This window comes from Hyla sarda, chromosome 6, assembly GCF_029499605.1.
Source record: "Hyla sarda isolate aHylSar1 chromosome 6, aHylSar1.hap1, whole genome shotgun sequence".
NCBI lineage: Eukaryota > Metazoa > Chordata > Amphibia > Anura > Hylidae > Hyla > Hyla sarda.
The window spans coordinates 291,549,027-291,567,277 of NC_079194.1; the positions used below are offsets into that span (position 1 = coordinate 291,549,027).

Sequence of the window (18,251 nt, forward strand, 5' to 3'; positions counted from 1 at the left end):
TTTACCTGTATTACTGAAGTGTATGCACTGACTGGTGTCTGGTAGCGCCCCCTACAGTACAGGGAGGTATTACATGTTCTGTACTCTTTACCTGTATTACTGAAGTGTATGCACTGACTGGTGTCTGGTAGCGCCCCCTACAGTACAGGGAGGTATTACATGTTCTGTACTCTTTACCTGTATTACTGAAGTGTATGCACTGACTGGTGTCTGGTAGCGCCCCCTACAGTACAGGGAGGTATTACATGTTCTGTACTCTTTACCTGTATTACTGAAGTGCATGCACTGACTGGTGTCTGGTAGCGCCCCCTACAGTACAGGGAGGTATTACATGTTCTGTACTCTTTACTTGTATTACTAAAGTGCATGCACTGACTGGTGTCTGGTAGCGCCCCCTACAGTACAGGGAGGTATTACATGTTCTGTACTCTTTACTTGTATTACTGAAGTGCATGCACTGACTGGTGTCTGGTAGCGCCCCCTACAGTACAGGGAGGTATTACATGTTCTGTACTCTTTACTTGTATTACTAAAGTGTATACACTGACTGGTGTCTGGTAGCGCCCCCTACAGTACAGGGAGGTATTACATGTTCTGTACTCTTTACCTGTATTACTGAAGTGCATGCACTGACTGGTGTCTGTATTACATGTTCTGTATTACTCTTTACCTGTATTACTGAAGTGCATGCACTGACTGGTGTCTGGTAGCGCCCCCTACAATACAGGGAGGTATTACATGTTCTGTACTCTTTACCTGTACCAGGGTTAGCGGCTCCATTACTTTTTTCGGACACAGGACCCTGAAGAAGCTTCTGTCCTCTACATAGACCAGTGTTTCCCAAAGAGGGTCCCTCCAGCTGTTGCAAAACTACAACTCCCAGCATGCCCGGACAGCCGAAGGCTGTCCGGGCATGCTGGAAGTTGTAGTTTTGCAACAGCTGAAGGCACCCTCTTTGGGAAACACTGAAATAGACAGTGATTACAGCTCCCAGCAGATCTTTCTTACTTTTATATGTACGATCTTGCTTTATCTATATTAGTTATCTACTTATTTATCTTTAATCCTCACTTTTTCCTATTTTTTGATGACATTTCGGTGGCTTCAGAACCAATTACCAGGTTTCCATAGAGTTCTGGTCTCAACATACAATGGTTTCAACATGCAATGGTCGTCACAGAACTGATTAATATTGTAACTTGAGGGACTACTGTAGTTAGAACTATTATGGTGACATCATATATGGAGATATTAGGGGGACATTCCAGCTTATACCTTTATAGGGCACCTTGATAGAACGGTCATGGTGACATTACATCTAGAGATATTATAGTGGCACCATTGCTGGTTCTGTTATAGGGGCACCTATCAGTTTGGGTCATCAGACCCATGGTTAGACTGGGACTTGCAGCTGTAATGTGAAGGCAAAATTGCCCATCCACAGGATAGGGGGATAACTAGCTGATCACAGGGGATCCAACCACTGGGTCCCCATTCCCCTCTGATCTGGAAACTGGGGACCCAAGTCTCTTGTTGCGCATATAAACCGCTGCTCCATTTATTGTCTATGGGAGCCGAGGATCAGCAGAGTACAGTACTGAAGCCAATGATTGGAGCAGCAGCGCGCATGCGCAACCTGCCACTTTTTTCTAATGAGACACTGGGATCTCCGATCTTGAGATCGCAGGAGGAGGGGCCCAAATGCCATAGATAGAGGGTATCTTCCTCCAATGGGAAAACCCCTTTAGGATATATAAATAAGAAATGGTCATATTGGATTTTGACAAAAATATAATGATAAATTCTTACCAGGCCCAGTCCAACTACCATAGACACCACTATACTTAGGCGGAGCAGCGTATCATCTGAGAAATGACTGGTCAGACGTCCGACCATCAGCCCCTGGACAACCTATTAAATGAGAAGGTGTGAATTATACTCAAGAAACAGAAAAAAAAGTTGAAAATTAAGAAAAAAAGTCAAAGTAAACATATTAAACTAAAAAAAAAACACACACACACACAAAATAATAAAAAAATAAATAAACAAACACAATCAGGCAAAAAAAAACAAAAAAAAATGTAAATACGTTTCATTTATCATTAGTTTGGTCAGATGTTCAACCATCAGTCCCTGGACAATCTATTAAATGAGAATGTGTAAATTATACTCAAAAAAGTGACGAAAAAAAATTAAGAAGAGTCTAAGTAAACATAAAAAAAAATATTTCAAAGCAAACCAATAAACAAACATTCAAATCATGCTAAATAAATGACAAATAATGAAACAAACAAAAAATATTTTGTTTCATTTGTCACTAGACTGGTCAGATGTCCGACCATCAGCCCCTGGACAACCCATTAACTGAGAAGGCGTAAATTATACTCGAGAAAGAGAAAAATGGAAGATGAAGAAAGTAAAGATATTTAACTAGAAAAAAGAAAACACACACACACAGTATTTAAAAACAAATTAATAAATAAACATCCTAACAGGCAAAATAAATGGCAAAAATAAATAAAATAAATTGTTTTGTTTGTCACCAGACTGGTCAGATGTCCGACCATCGGTCCCTGGACAACCTATTAACTGAAAAAGGCGTAAATTATACTCAAGAAAGAGAAGAAAAAAAAAAGACGAAGAAAAGTCAAAGTGAAACATATTTAGGTAGAAAATAACCCTTAGAAATGTAAAAAAAAAAAATAACATGCAAAAAAAGATGGCGGAAAAAATAAAACAATTAAATAAATGAAGCGGCAGTAAATAAATAAATGACTGAATGAATAAATACATAAATAAGTCAATTAAAAAAGTAAATAAATAAATAAATGAATAAATAAATCAATTAAAATAAGTAAATAAGTAAATAAATAAAGACCCAAACAACAACATATGTGTATGTCCCAAAAAGAGAGATGCTTGGGTGGTGTGAGGGTCCCAGGGCTCATATTTGTGGGTAAGATAATACTTTTTTTTTTTTTTTTTTTAGAAATGTCACACAGAGATGTCAAATGTTTTTTATCAGTCGGGGGCTGGGTGTCTGGACCATCACCAATTGCTAGGTGGAGCTGGGTGATGCATGGGGTGGCTGAGCTCTACCCTGCTCTTTGCCTTTTCAGTCTTGCTGCAGGAGATGGACTTTATGGATAGATCGTGGAGTCTGTCTTATGCAATGAGATGGGGAGTGAAGCACTCAGCTGCGTTCTTCTCCCAGCTAAATTGAACAATTAGTTAGGGACTGGACACCTAGACTCCGGCCAATCAAAACTGTAGTAGGTTAGTTCTCCTAGTATACTATGGGATGCATGTCAGTAGGCCAACAACCCCTATCAGTTGGCCCTAAGTCCAGGGTGTCTCTTGCTGTTGAAAAACTATAACTCCCAGCCTTTGGCTGTCCGGACAGGCTGGGAGTTGTATGTGGTAAAGGGTGTGATGCAAGGCAGATAATTACCCTAGGGGCAGATGGCATTAAAGGAGTACTCCGGTGGAAAACATTTTTTTTTTTTTTTTTTTTTTATCAACTGGCGCCAGAAAGTTAAACAGATTTGTAAATGACTTCTATTTAAAAATCTTAATCCTTCCAGTACTTCTTAGGTGCTGAATACTACAGAGGAAATTCTTTTCTTTTTGGAACACAGAGCTCTCTGCTGACATCACGAGCGCAGTGCTCTCTGCTGACATCTCTGTCCATTTTAAGAACTGTCCAGAGTAGGAGAAAATCCCCATAGAAAACATATGCTGGTATGGACAGTTCCTAAAATGGACAGAGATGTCAGCAGAGAGCACTGTGCTCGTGATGTCAGCAGAGAACACTGTTTTCCAAAAAGAAAAGAATTTCCTCTGTAGTATTCAGTACCTAATAAGTACTGGAAGGATTAAGATTTTTAAATAGAACGAATTTACAAATCTGTTTAACTTTCTGGCACCAGTTGATTTAAAAAAAAAAAAGTTTTCCACGGAGTACCCCTTTTACCCCTTGTATTCGTGACGCCAGGGCATGGTTTATCCTCAATACCACTCGAAGGTATACCACTGGATCCTGGGCTAGGTACGGGGGGCAATAATGACTCTGACGCCAAGTTATGGAACAACGGCAGCTTTACTGAGTTAAACAGATGGAATAGTCTATACAGTGTAGCCAGGCCCACGGAGGTGAGTGTGCTCTTTTGCTCTTATCCTGGCTCTTTCTAGCGATCGGTCTTTTTTCCACAGCAGGAATACTGTTCCCATTAGCAGAAGTCTTTTAGGAACACATGGGAATGGGTTTTCTTCACTTTTTCCACAGCAGGAATATGGTTCCCATTAGCAGGAGTCCTGCAGGAACACATGGGAATGGAGTTTCTGCACTTTTTCCACAGCAGGAATACGGTTCCCATTAGCAGGAGTCCTGCAGGAACACATGGGAATGGAGTTTCTGCACTTTTTCCACAGCAGGAACACCGGTCCCTTGAGCAGGAGTTCCAAGACTTTTTTCTCAGGATTTAACCCCTGGTTATGGGACATTCAAAGTCTAAGTCCCCCCCGCTCCCCCTCAGTCCTCCACATATGTAATGGTATATTCCTATACAAAGGTGTAAGCAGAGAGCTGAAGATGTGCGTCACATAATATCGCCATATACCAGACGCCATCCCAGATATCAGGTTCTCCGCTTGTATTATGAAGCTTTAACCTTTTCTCAGAGTCTCCGATGCAAAAGCGTGAGAAAAAAACCAAACAATGAGCAACTGGGGAACCCCACCTCAAAGACAGGTCAGGGCACATCATACAAGCTCCAGTGTGCACAGGAGCCGACGTGCACGCTCAGGAAATCATACCTGTGTAATGTCACCCATAGTATGACCATAGGTCCCTCCCCTACACAAAGCCTGGAGGAAACCCTGCGGCAATAGGAATGCAACAGAGCAAGAGAAAGGCAACAAGCACAGGACCGCATTCCTGGCCAGATTTCTACGGTCAAAAATACCGTATCCAGCACCAATACTGGGGGGGCACTGGTCCTGAGAGCTGACATTCTTATTAATAAGGCATCATCTAATCAGGGCGTATAGTAGTTATATTCTTGTATATAGGAGCAGTATTATAGTAGTTATATTCTTGTATATAGGAGCAGTATTATAGTAGTTATATTCTTGTATATAGGAGCAGTGTTATAGTAGTTATATTCTTGTACATAGGAGGCAGTATTATAGTAGTTATATTCTTGTATATAGGGGCAGTATTATAGTAGTTATATTCTTGTATATAGGAGCAGTATTATAGTAGTTATATTCTTGTATATAGGAGCAGTGTTATAGTAGTTATATTCTTGTACATAGGAGGCAGTATTATAGCAGTTATATTCTTGTATATAGGGGCAGTATTATAGTAGTTATATTCTTGTATATAGGAGCAGTATTATAGTAGTTATATTCTTGTATATAGGGGCAGTATTATAGTAGTTATATTCTTGTATATAGGAGCAGTATTATAGTAGTTATATTCTTGTATATAGGAGCAGTAGTATAGTAGTTATATTCTTGTATATAGGAGCAGTATTATAGTAGTTATATTCTTGTATATAGGAGCAGTATTATAGTAGTTATATTCTTGTATATAGGAGCAGTAGTATAGTAGTTATATTCTTGTATATAGGAGCAGTATTGTAGTAGTTATATTCTTGTATATACGAGCAGTATTGTAGTAGTTATATTCTTGTATATAGGAGCAGTATTATAGTAGTTATATTCTTGTATATAGGAGCAGTATTATAGTAGTTATATTCTTGTATATAGGGGGCAGTATTATAGTAGTTATATTCTTGTATATAGGAGCAGTATTATAGTAGTTATATTCTTGTATATAGGGGCAGTATTATAGTAGTTATATTCTTGTATATAGGGGCAGTATTATAGTAGTTATATTCTTGTATATAGGAGCAGTATTGTAGTAGTTATATTCTTGTATATAGGAGCAGTATTATAGTAGTTATATTCTTGTATATAGGAGCAGTATTATAGTAGTTATATTCTTGTATATAGGAGCAGTATTATAGTAGTTATATTCTTGTATATAGGAGCAGTATTATAGTAGTTATATTCTTGTATATAGGGGGCAGTATTATAGTAGTTATATTCTTGTATATAGGGGCAGTATTATAGTAGTTATATTCTTGTATATAGGAGCAGTATTATAGTAGTTATATTCTTGTATATAGGAGCAGTATTATAGTAGTTATATTCTTGTATATAGGAGCAGTATTATAGTAGTTATATTCTTGTATATAGGAGGCAGTATTATAGTAGTTATATTCTTGTATATAGGAGGCAGTATTATAGTAGTTATATTCTTGTATATAGGAGGCAGTATTATAGTAGTTATATTCTTGTATATAGGAGCATCATTATAGTAGTTATATTCTTGTATATAGGAGGCAGTATTATAGTAGTTATATTCTTGTATATAGGAGCAGTATTATAGTAGTTATATTCTTGTATATAGGATCAGTATTATAGTAGTTATATTCTTGTATATAGGAGCAGTATTATAGTAGTTATATTTTTGTATATAGGGGCAGTATTATAGTAGTAATATTCTTGTATATAGGACCAGTATTATAGTAGTTATATTCTTGTATATAGGAGCAGTATTATAGTAGTTATATTCTTGTATATAGGAGCAGTATTATAGTAGTTATATTCTTGTATATAGGAGGCAGTATTATAGTAGTTATATTCTTGTATATAGGGGCAGTATTATAGTAGTTATATTCTTGTATATAAGAAATAGTATTATAGTAGTTATATTATTGTACATAGGAGGCAGTATTATAGTAGTTATATTCTTGTATATAAGAGCAGTATTATAGTAGTTATATTCTTGTATATAGGAGCAGTATTATAGTAGTTATATTCTTGTATATAGGAGCAGTATTATAGTAGTTATATTCTTGTATATAGGAGGCAGTATTATAGTAGTTATATTCTTGTATATAGGATCAGTATTATAGTAGTTATTTTCTTGTATATAGGAGCAGTATTATAGTAGTTATATTTTTGTATATAGGGGCAGTATTATAGTCGGTATTTACTTACCGTAATAGTTCTTTCCTCGAGTCCCGAAGGCAGCACAGAAGGGATATATCCGATCCCACTCACATACCAGGACCGTCCCCTAGAACAATATGCTAATTAACAATTAATTAGTGTAAAGGGGCGGACCGGACCCCTATAAAGTAACCCCCTTTTCCATACCACACTGTGTAAATAATCAAGGGAGGGTGTTGTGCTGCCTTCGGGACTCGAGGAAAGAACTATTACGGTAAGTAAATACCGACTTTCCTCATCGTTCCTACAGCAGCACAGAAGGGATCTACCAAAGATAACAAAGGGAGGGTTTATGGTTTTTCAACAGCAGACAGAACTCCGGAGCTAAAGGCTGGGTTCTGGGTCTGCAGGTCCAACCTATAATGCCGGGCGAAGGTCGATGTAGATGACCAAGATGCCGCATTGCAGATTTCAAGTAAGGGTACTTGTTCCCTTTCTGCCCATGACGTAGACGTAGCTCTAGTTGAATGGGCTCTTAAAGGATGAGGTGGTTCTTTTCCATTCTTCAGATAGGTTTCTACAATTGTAGTACGGATCCATCTGGCCAATGAATCTTTTGAGGCCTTACAACCCCTTTTTGCACCTGTCGGAAGAATAAACAAATTCTCTTCTCTTCGGAAGTGATGGACACGATTTATATAGCATGATAAGGCACGCTTTACATCTAGGAGATGAAACTTCTTCTGTTCTTCTGAGGCAGGGTTTGGATAAAACACCGGCAGAAACACTTCTCTATTGATGTTCGCCACTGAGGCGACCTTTGGTAGAAAAGAAGGAACCGTACGAAGTCTCACCCCTTCTGGCAGAATCTTCAAAAAAGGTTCCTTAGAGGAGAGTGCTTGTAGCTCCCCTACCCTCTTGGCTGATGTGATGGCCACAAGGAACAGCAATTTCATAGTGAGCCATTTTAACTCTACCTCTGCAATAGGCTCAAAGGGGGCTTCTGTGAGAGCATTCAAGACTAGAGTTAAGTCCCAAAGTGCGACCGGAGGCCTTACAGCCGGTCTCAATTTTCTCAATGCCTTAAAGAATCTGGAAATGAGCGGATGATTTGCAAACTTTCCATCAGACATGGCATTAATTGAGGTCATATGCACTCTAAGTGTATTGGGTTTTAGCCCTTTCTCAAATCCTTCCTGTAAGAACTGAAGAATTGCTTCAACTGAAAACTGCAGTGTAGAAGAGGAGAGCCAATTCAGGAATTTTTTCCACAACTTAGAGTACACGAAGTTGGTAGATGGTCTTCTAGAGGATAACAATGTGCTTACCACTTCTTCAGAGAGGCCTTGCCCAATTAGCCTCTCCCTTTCAGAAACCAGGCAGTGAGGTGTAACCTGCCTGGTTGAGGGTGCAGAAAACCTCTCTGTATCAGGAGGTCTGTGGTCTCCGGAAACTTGACAAATTTCCCTTGAGCAAGCTGAAGCAGCAGAGGAAACCACACCCTGCGTGGCCAAAATGGTGCTATCAAGATGACAGACGGCTCTTCCCTCAGGATTTTCCCCAAGACTCTGGGAATCAGAGGTAAGGGAGGAAATAGGTAAAGGAACCTGTTCTTCCAAGGGATCGAGAAGGCATCTAACACTTCCGGATGATCCCAGGCATTCAATGACCCGAACCTCTGCAATCTGCTGTTCTGCTTGGTCGCCATTAAGTCGATCTCCGGTATTCCCCATCTGAGGAAAATTGGCTCGAGGTATTTCATGTTGATTGACCATTCTGTTGGTAGGAGAGTCTGTCGGCTCAGAAGATCTGCTTGGAGGTTCACCGTACCTTTTATGTGTATGGCCTTCAGGCCCACTACCACCTGCTCCGCCCACCGCATGATCAGGGCACATAGGTGTTGAAGCGTGGCACATCGAGTGCCTCCCTGCTTGTTTAAGTAATATGCCGCGGTGGCGTTGTCTGTTCGCACCAGAACAGATCTCCTGCAAACATAAGGCTCGAAGTGGAGCAGGGCAAGATGGATAGCCTTTAATTCCCGAAAGTTGGAGGATTTTGACCTCATCCTCAATGACCAGGAACCTTGAGTCCATAGTTCTCCTAGGTGAGCACCCCAACCTCGGACAGACGCATCCGTAGTAATGGTGACTTGGTGTTCGGTTATGAAACTTTTCCCCCGTATTAAATTTGACTTGATGGTCCACCACAGCAGGTCCTTCAGGACAGCAGGAGATACCTTCATGAAACGATTTAGGGAGTTCAAATTCTTGTTCCAGACTTTCAGAATCTCTTGCTGGAAATCTCTTAGATGGGCTCTTGCCCAAGGCACTGCTTCTATGGAAGCTGTCAAAGACCCTAGGACGCTCATAGCCCTTCTGATGGAAATCCTTGGGTGACGCTGGAGCTTCATTATTCTCTCCTTTATACGTATAATCTTTTCCTCTGGTAGAAAGATCTTCATTTGATGTAGATCTACCAGGAGCCCCAAGAACTGGATACGGGAAGAAGGAATCAACTTGGACTTCTGGAGGTTTACCATAAAACCCACCTTCTGGAGCAAACTGAGACATAGATGAAGATGGTGTTTTATTACTTCTGTATTGTTGGCGATGATTAACCAATCGTCGAGGTAGGGCACAATCCTTATCTGTTGGAGGCGTAGGGCCGCTACCAGGACAATAACGAGTTTCGTAAAGATTCTCGGTGCAGGTGATAATCCAAAGGGCAGAGCCCTGAACTGAAAATGGTGAACCTCTTGTTTCCCCTGTACTGCTACACGCAAGAACCTCCTGTCCTCCAACCTGATGGGCACATGGAGGTAGGCGTCTTTCAGGTCCAGACACACCATGACATCCTCCGGACTGGCAATGCTGTACAGGGATCTTATACTGTCCATCTTGAACTTTACTTTTTTCAAATACTTGTTCAAGTATCTGAGATCTATAATTAACCGCCATATCAGATCTGGTTTCGGCACTGGGAAAACGTGGGAGTACACTCCCTGGAATTCCTCTCCAGGGGGAACAGGCTCTAGTGCTCCTTTTTTCAGGAACTCCAACAGGAGTGCTCGGACTCTGAAATCTTTGTCCAAGTTTAGGAGAAACCGGTCTCTTGGACGGTGTAAAAACTCCAACGCATAACCTTCCTGAATAATTCTTAACACCCAGGGGTCGGAGGTCACTGACTGCCATTCTGGAAGGAATGCTGACAGCCTTGCGCCCACTGGGCTGAGGTGTCTGGCGTCAGAATTCCCTTTTTGGATCAGCAGGACCTGACTGCTTCTTCTTTTTTTCCTGATACCTGGACTGGAACTTTCTGTCCCTTCGCTGGAAAGGGCGTCTCTGGTAGCTTCCTTTGTTCCTTTGAGAACGGAAGTTTCTATATGGTTTCCGAAAGGACTGAAGAACATCCAGTTCTTTATCTTTCTTTTTTTGTTCCAGGACTTTGTCCAGTCTCTTCCCAATAAGCTTACCCGGTTCAAAGGGCAAGGTACAAAAATGACCCTTTGATGAGGCATCTCCTGTCCATGGCTTCAGCCAGATTGCTCTTCGTGTCGAGTTTGCAACCGCCATTGTTTTTTGCAGCAATTTTTAGCACGTCAATGGAAAAATCGCACAGATAATCCGCGGCCGACTTTAAGGAGGACAGTTGTTTAGACAGATCATGTCTAGAGACACCCGATTCTATATCCTGAGATAGGTTGCTGAGCCAGAGCCTGAGAGCCCTGGAAACCGGGACTGAAGAGAGTGCTGCTTTGCCCAGGGAGGCAAGATTAAGATGCGATCTTTTGAGAAAGGTGTCTGCCTTTCTGTCAAGCGGGTCTCTGAGTAGCGCTGATTCATCTGCAGGGAAAAAAGATTTTTTTGATAGCCTAGCTACCGCTGGATCTACCACTGCAGGCTGGTCCCAAGACTCAGATGCTGATGGATCTAATCTGTACATCATTTTGAAACGTGATCCTAGGTCCAACCGCTTATCCGGCTTGTCCCACTCTTTTTCCATTATGCTTTTTAGGATTTGGTGACCTGGCAGGCTCCTTGATCTTTTCTTTGGAAAATAGAATAAAGCTTCTTTATTCTGCCCGGATCGCTCATGTTTGCCGGATTCTACACAGCGTTTAACTTTTTTTATCAACCCTTCGGCAGCCTCCTTCTTAAATAGATAAAAATCTTCAGTAACCTTCTCCTCTTCCGAGGATGAGTTTGAGGAAGAGGAAGAGGATGAGGAGGAAGGACTCCGCTTCCTATATTGTTTCTTTGCCTTCCTACAGGAAGGACCCGGAGAGGATGACTCAGAAGATGAGAAACTGGTACTGGATATAGGGGACCTCTTCATCTTCTTCTTAGAATGACCAGTACCTGAAGTACCAGAAGCGGAGACTTTACGCTTTTTAGATAACTTCTTTAATTTTTTATCCGTCTCTCTATCATCAGAGAATTTTTCCTTGAACCAGGAAAAAAAGGTCTTAGCTTCAGTGGCTAGATCCGCCTCTGGGGGTGTACACCCCTTGCATATGTTAGATGGCCAGTCATCTAGTAGAGTTTGGAGGCAACTGATGCACCTCTTTGTTTCTGCAGCAGCTGCGGCCTCCTTATTTTTGGCACATGCATCACAGTCCTCATAAGGGCATTCATCAGGGAGAGGTTGCTCACATGTAACACAGAGCCTGTGCTTAACCTTAGATAGCTTTTTCCTCGAACTAGCTTCTGAAGACATCTGGAAAACATGCACATACTAGCATCAGGCTGAGCACAGTAAGGGATGTTGTAAGCACTTCTGACACCATTTCTTACCTTATTAGACCCAGAACCCGGCTGCCTAGCTCAAGAGACCAGGCACCGCCGAGTTCCCGGTCTAATAAGGTCTTCCCGCCGGCCCCCCGCAGTGTCAGCCCGACCGCTGACGTCAGAAGCGCGCGCTCCTCCAGCATAACAACAACCGCTGGAGGACGCGCGCATGGACCATGCCATCAGCGCAGAACGCCGGCAGAGGAAGAACAGCAGGAGCTGAAGCACCGTGCTGTAGGTAAGTACAGACCATCAGAAGCACAGTGGTTCTGCAAGGCTAATTTTCCGGGACCCCGCACCGGCCCTGCAAGATACAACTGCCGGGACCCCGCACCGGTACAGCATACTCACACCGCTGCCGGGACCCCGCACCGGCCCCGCAAGCCTACAAACTGCCGTATCGGCTCTATACAGATACATAGGGCTGCCGGGACCCCGCACCGGCTACCACATAAGTATACGTACATACATATATATATATGCCGGGACCCCGCACCGGCTACCACATAAGTATACATACACATATACGCCGGGACCCCGCACCGGCTACCACATAAGTATACGTACACATATACGCCGGGACCCCGCACCGGCTACCATATAAGTATATGTATACACATAATATACGCCGGGACCCCGCACCGACTATAACAACATCAGGGATTTTCCCGATATATTCTGTACATACCCACAGGTACTGCCAGAGACCCCGCAATGGCTTCAATCGTAGCAGCCAGGACCCCGCAAGGCTGAAAACTGGACGGACGGATGGACGATCCTTGACGTGGAAGAAAGGTAAAAACACAGTGTGGTATGGAAAAGGGGGTTACTTTATAGGGGTCCGGTCCGCCCCTTTACACTAATTAATTGTTAATTAGCATATTGTTCTAGGGGACGGTCCTGGTATGTGAGTGGGATCGGATATATCCCTTCTGTGCTGCTGTAGGGACGATGAGGAAAGTAGTTATATTCTTGTGTATAGGAGCAGTATTATAGGAGCTATATTCTTGTATATAGGAGGCAGTATTACATAGTTATATTCTTGTATATAGGAGCAGTATTATAGAATTTATATTTTTGTATATAGGAGCAGTATTATAGTAGTTATATTCTTGTATAAAGGAGGCAGTATTATAGTAGATATATTCTTGTATATAGGAGCAGTATTATAGTAGTTATATTCTTGTATATAGGAGCAGTATTATAGTAGTTATATTCTTGTATATAGGAGCAGTATTATAGTAGTTATGTTCTTGTATGTAGGAGGCAGTATTATAGTAGTTATATTCTTGTATATAGGAGCAGTATTATAGTAGTTATATTCATGTATATAGGAGCAGTATTATAGTAGTTATATTCATGTATATAGGAGCAGTATTATAGTAGTTATATTCTTGTATATAGGAGGCAGTAATATAGTAGTTCTATTCTTGTATATAGGAGGCAGTATTATAGTAGTTATATTCTTGTATATAGGAGCAGTATTATAGTAGTTATATTCTTGTATATAGGAGCAGTATTATAGTAGTTATATTCTTGTATATAGGAGGCAGTATTATAGTAGTTATATTCTTGTATATAGGAGCAGTATTATAGTAGTTCTATTCTTGTATATAGGAGCAGTATTATAGTAGTTATATTCTTGTATATAGGAGCAGTATTATAGTAGTTATATTCTTTATATAGGAGTAGTATTATAGTAGTTATATTCATGTATATAGGAGCAGTATTATAGTAGTTATATTCTTGTATATAGGAGCAGTATTATAGTAGTTATATTCTTGTATATAGGAGGCAGTATTATCGTAGTTATATTCTTGTATATAGGAGGCAGTATAACAGTAGTTATATTCTTGTATATAGGAGCAGTATTATGGTAGTTATATTCTTGTATATAGGAGGCAGTATTATAGTAGTTATATTCTTGTATATAGGAGCAGTATTATAGTAGTTATATTCTTGTATATAGGAGCAGTATTATAGGAGCTATATTCTTGTATATAGGAGGCAGTATTACATAGTTATATTCTTGTATATAGGAGCAGTATTATAGAATTTATATTTTTGTATATAGGAGCAGTATTATAGTAGTTATATTCTTGTATAAAGGAGGCAGTATTATAGTAGATATATTCTTGTATATAGGAGCAGTATTATAGTAGTTATATTCTTGTATATAGGAGCAGTATTATAGTAGTTATATTCTTGTATATAGGAGCAGTATTATAGTAGTTATGTTCTTGTATGTAGGAGGCAGTATTATAGTAGTTATATTCTTGTATATAGGAGCAGTATTATAGTAGTTATATTCATGTATATAGGAGCAGTATTATAGTAGTTATATTCATGTATATAGGAGCAGTATTATAGTAGTTATATTCTTGTATATAGGAGGCAGTAATATAGTAGTTCTATTCTTGTATATAGGAGGCAGTATTATAGTAGTTATATTCTTGTATATAGGAGCAGTATTATAGTAGTTATATTCTTGTATATAGGAGCAGTATTATAGTAGTTATATTCTTGTATATAGGAGGCAGTATTATAGTAGTTATATTCTTGTATATAGGAGCAGTATTATAGTAGTTCTATTCTTGTATATAGGAGCAGTATTATAGTAGTTATATTCTTGTATATAGGAGCAGTATTATAGTAGTTATATTCTTTATATAGGAGTAGTATTATAGTAGTTATATTCATGTATATAGGAGCAGTATTATAGTAGTTATATTCTTGTATATAGGAGCAGTATTATAGTAGTTATATTCTTGTATATAGGAGGCAGTATTATCGTAGTTATATTCTTGTATATAGGAGGCAGTATAACAGTAGTTATATTCTTGTATATAGGAGCAGTATTATGGTAGTTATATTCTTGTATATAGGAGGCAGTATTATAGTAGTTATATTCTTGTATATAGGAGCAGTATTATAGTAGTTATATTCTTGTATATAGGAGCAGTAGTATTATAGTAGTTATATTCTTGTATACAGGAGGCAGTATTATAGTAGTTATATTCTTGTATATAGGAGGCAGTATTATAGTAGTTATATTCTTGTATATAGGAGCAGTATTATAGTAGTTATATTCTTGTATATAGGAGCAGTATTATAGTAGTTATATTCTTGTATATAGGAGCAGTAGTATTATAGTAGTTATATTCTTGTATACAGGAGGCAGTATTATAGTAGTTATATTCTTGTATATAGGAGGCAGTATTATCGTAGTTATATTCTTGTATATAGGAGGCAGTATAACAGTAGTTATATTCTTGTATATAGGAGCAGTATTATGGTAGTTATATTCTTGTATATAGGAGGCAGTATTATAGTAGTTATATTCTTGTATATAGGAGCAGTATTATAGTAGTTATATTCTTGTATATAGGAGCAGTATTATAGGAGCTATATTCTTGTATATAGGAGGCAGTATTACATAGTTATATTCTTGTATATAGGAGCAGTATTATAGAATTTATATTTTTGTATATAGGAGCAGTATTATAGTAGTTATATTCTTGTATAAAGGAGGCAGTATTATAGTAGATATATTCTTGTATATAGGAGCAGTATTATAGTAGTTATATTCTTGTATATAGGAGCAGTATTATAGTAGTTATATTCTTGTATATAGGAGCAGTATTATAGTAGTTATGTTCTTGTATGTAGGAGGCAGTATTATAGTAGTTATATTCTTGTATATAGGAGCAGTATTATAGTAGTTATATTCATGTATATAGGAGCAGTATTATAGTAGTTATATTCATGTATATAGGAGCAGTATTATAGTAGTTATATTCTTGTATATAGGAGGCAGTAATATAGTAGTTCTATTCTTGTATATAGGAGGCAGTATTATAGTAGTTATATTCTTGTATATAGGAGCAGTATTATAGTAGTTATATTCTTGTATATAGGAGCAGTATTATAGTAGTTATATTCTTGTATATAGGAGGCAGTATTATAGTAGTTATATTCTTGTATATAGGAGCAGTATTATAGTAGTTCTATTCTTGTATATAGGAGCAGTATTATAGTAGTTATATTCTTGTATATAGGAGCAGTATTATAGTAGTTATATTCTTTATATAGGAGTAGTATTATAGTAGTTATATTCATGTATATAGGAGCAGTATTATAGTAGTTATATTCTTGTATATAGGAGCAGTATTATAGTAGTTATATTCTTGTATATAGGAGGCAGTATTATCGTAGTTATATTCTTGTATATAGGAGGCAGTATAACAGTAGTTATATTCTTGTATATAGGAGCAGTATTATGGTAGTTATATTCTTGTATATAGGAGGCAGTATTATAGTAGTTATATTCTTGTATATAGGAGCAGTATTATAGTAGTTATATTCTTGTATATAGGAGCAGTAGTATTATAGTAGTTATATTCTTGTATACAGGAGGCAGTATTATAGTAGTTATATTCTTGTATATAGGAGGCAGTATTATAGTAGTTATATTCTTGTATATAGGAGCAGTATTATAGTAGTTATATTCTTGGATATAGGAGCAGTATTATAGTAATTATATTCTTGTATATAGGAGGCAGTATTATAGTAGTTATATTCTTGTATATAGGAGGCAGTATTATAGTAGTTATATTCCTGTATATAGGAGCAGTATTATAGTAGTTATATTCTTGTATATAGGAGCAGTATTATAGTAGTTATATTCTTGTATATAGGAGGCAGTATTATAGTAGTTATATTCTTGTATATAGGAGCAGTATTATAGTAGTTATATTCTTGTATATAGGAGCAGTATTATAGGAGCTATATTCTTGTATATAGGAGGCAGTATTACATAGTTATATTCTTGTATATAGGAGCAGTATTATAGAATTTATATTTTTGTATATAGGAGCAGTATTATAGTAGTTATATTCTTGTATAAAGGAGGCAGTATTATAGTAGATATATTCTTGTATATAGGAGCAGTATTATAGTAGTTATATTCTTGTATATAGGAGCAGTATTATAGTAGTTATATTCTTGTATATAGGAGCAGTATTATAGTAGTTATGTTCTTGTATGTAGGAGGCAGTATTATAGTAGTTATATTCTTGTATATAGGAGCAGTATTATAGTAGTTATATTCATGTATATAGGAGCAGTATTATAGTAGTTATATTCATGTATATAGGAGCAGTATTATAGTAGTTATATTCTTGTATATAGGAGGCAGTAATATAGTAGTTCTATTCTTGTATATAGGAGGCAGTATTATAGTAGTTATATTCTTGTATATAGGAGCAGTATTATAGTAGTTATATTCTTGTATATAGGAGCAGTATTATAGTAGTTATATTCTTGTATATAGGAGGCAGTATTATAGTAGTTATATTCTTGTATATAGGAGCAGTATTATAGTAGTTCTATTCTTGTATATAGGAGCAGTATTATAGTAGTTATATTCTTGTATATAGGAGCAGTATTATAGTAGTTATATTCTTTATATAGGAGTAGTATTATAGTAGTTATATTCATGTATATAGGAGCAGTATTATAGTAGTTATATTCTTGTATATAGGAGCAGTATTATAGTAGTTATATTCTTGTATATAGGAGGCAGTATTATCGTAGTTATATTCTTGTATATAGGAGGCAGTATAACAGTAGTTATATTCTTGTATATAGGAGCAGTATTATGGTAGTTATATTCTTGTATATAGGAGGCAGTATTATAGTAGTTATATTCTTGTATATAGGAGCAGTATTATAGTAGTTATATTCTTGTATATAGGAGCAGTAGTATTATAGTAGTTATATTCTTGTATACAGGAGGCAGTATTATAGTAGTTATATTCTTGTATATAGGAGGCAGTATTATAGTAGTTATATTCTTGTATATAGGAGCAGTATTATAGTAGTTATATTCTTGGATATAGGAGCAGTATTATAGTAATTATATTCTTGTATATAGGAGGCAGTATTATAGTAGTTATATTCTTGTATATAGGAGGCAGTATTATAGTAGTTATATTCCTGTATATAGGAGCAGTATTATAGTAGTTATATTCTTGTATATAGGAGCAGTATTATAGTAGTTATATTCTTGTATATAGGAGCGGTATTATAGTAGTTATATTCTTGTATATAGAAGCGGTATTATAGTAGTTATATTCTTGTATGTAGGAGCAGTATTATAGTAGTTATATTCTTGTACATAGGAGGCAGTATTATAGTAGTTATATTCTTGTATATAGGAGCAGTATTATAGTAGTTACATTCTTGTATATAAGGGCAGTATTATAGTAGTTATATTCTTGTATATAGGAGCAGTATTATAGTAGTTATATTCTTGCATATAGGAGGCAGTATTATAGTAGTTATATTCTTGTATATAGGATCAGTATTATAGTAGTTATATTCTTGTATACAGGAGGCAGTATTATAGTAGTTATATTCTTGTATACAGGAGGCAGTATT

General features: G+C 37.5%; 1 protein-coding gene across 2 annotated transcripts in view; it reads right to left on the bottom strand.

Moving 5' to 3' along the window:
• The window catches only part of SLC22A18 (solute carrier family 22 member 18), a 134,579-nt gene that overhangs the window by 70,972 nt on the left and 45,356 nt on the right, over positions 1 to 18,251 (bottom strand). For both annotated transcript variants that reach the window (XM_056527742.1, XM_056527741.1), the window contains exon 8: positions 1,810 to 1,911. In XM_056527742.1, coding sequence (XP_056383717.1) covers positions 1,810 to 1,911 — 102 coding nt within the window. The remainder of the gene's footprint in view (positions 1 to 1,809; positions 1,912 to 18,251) is intronic.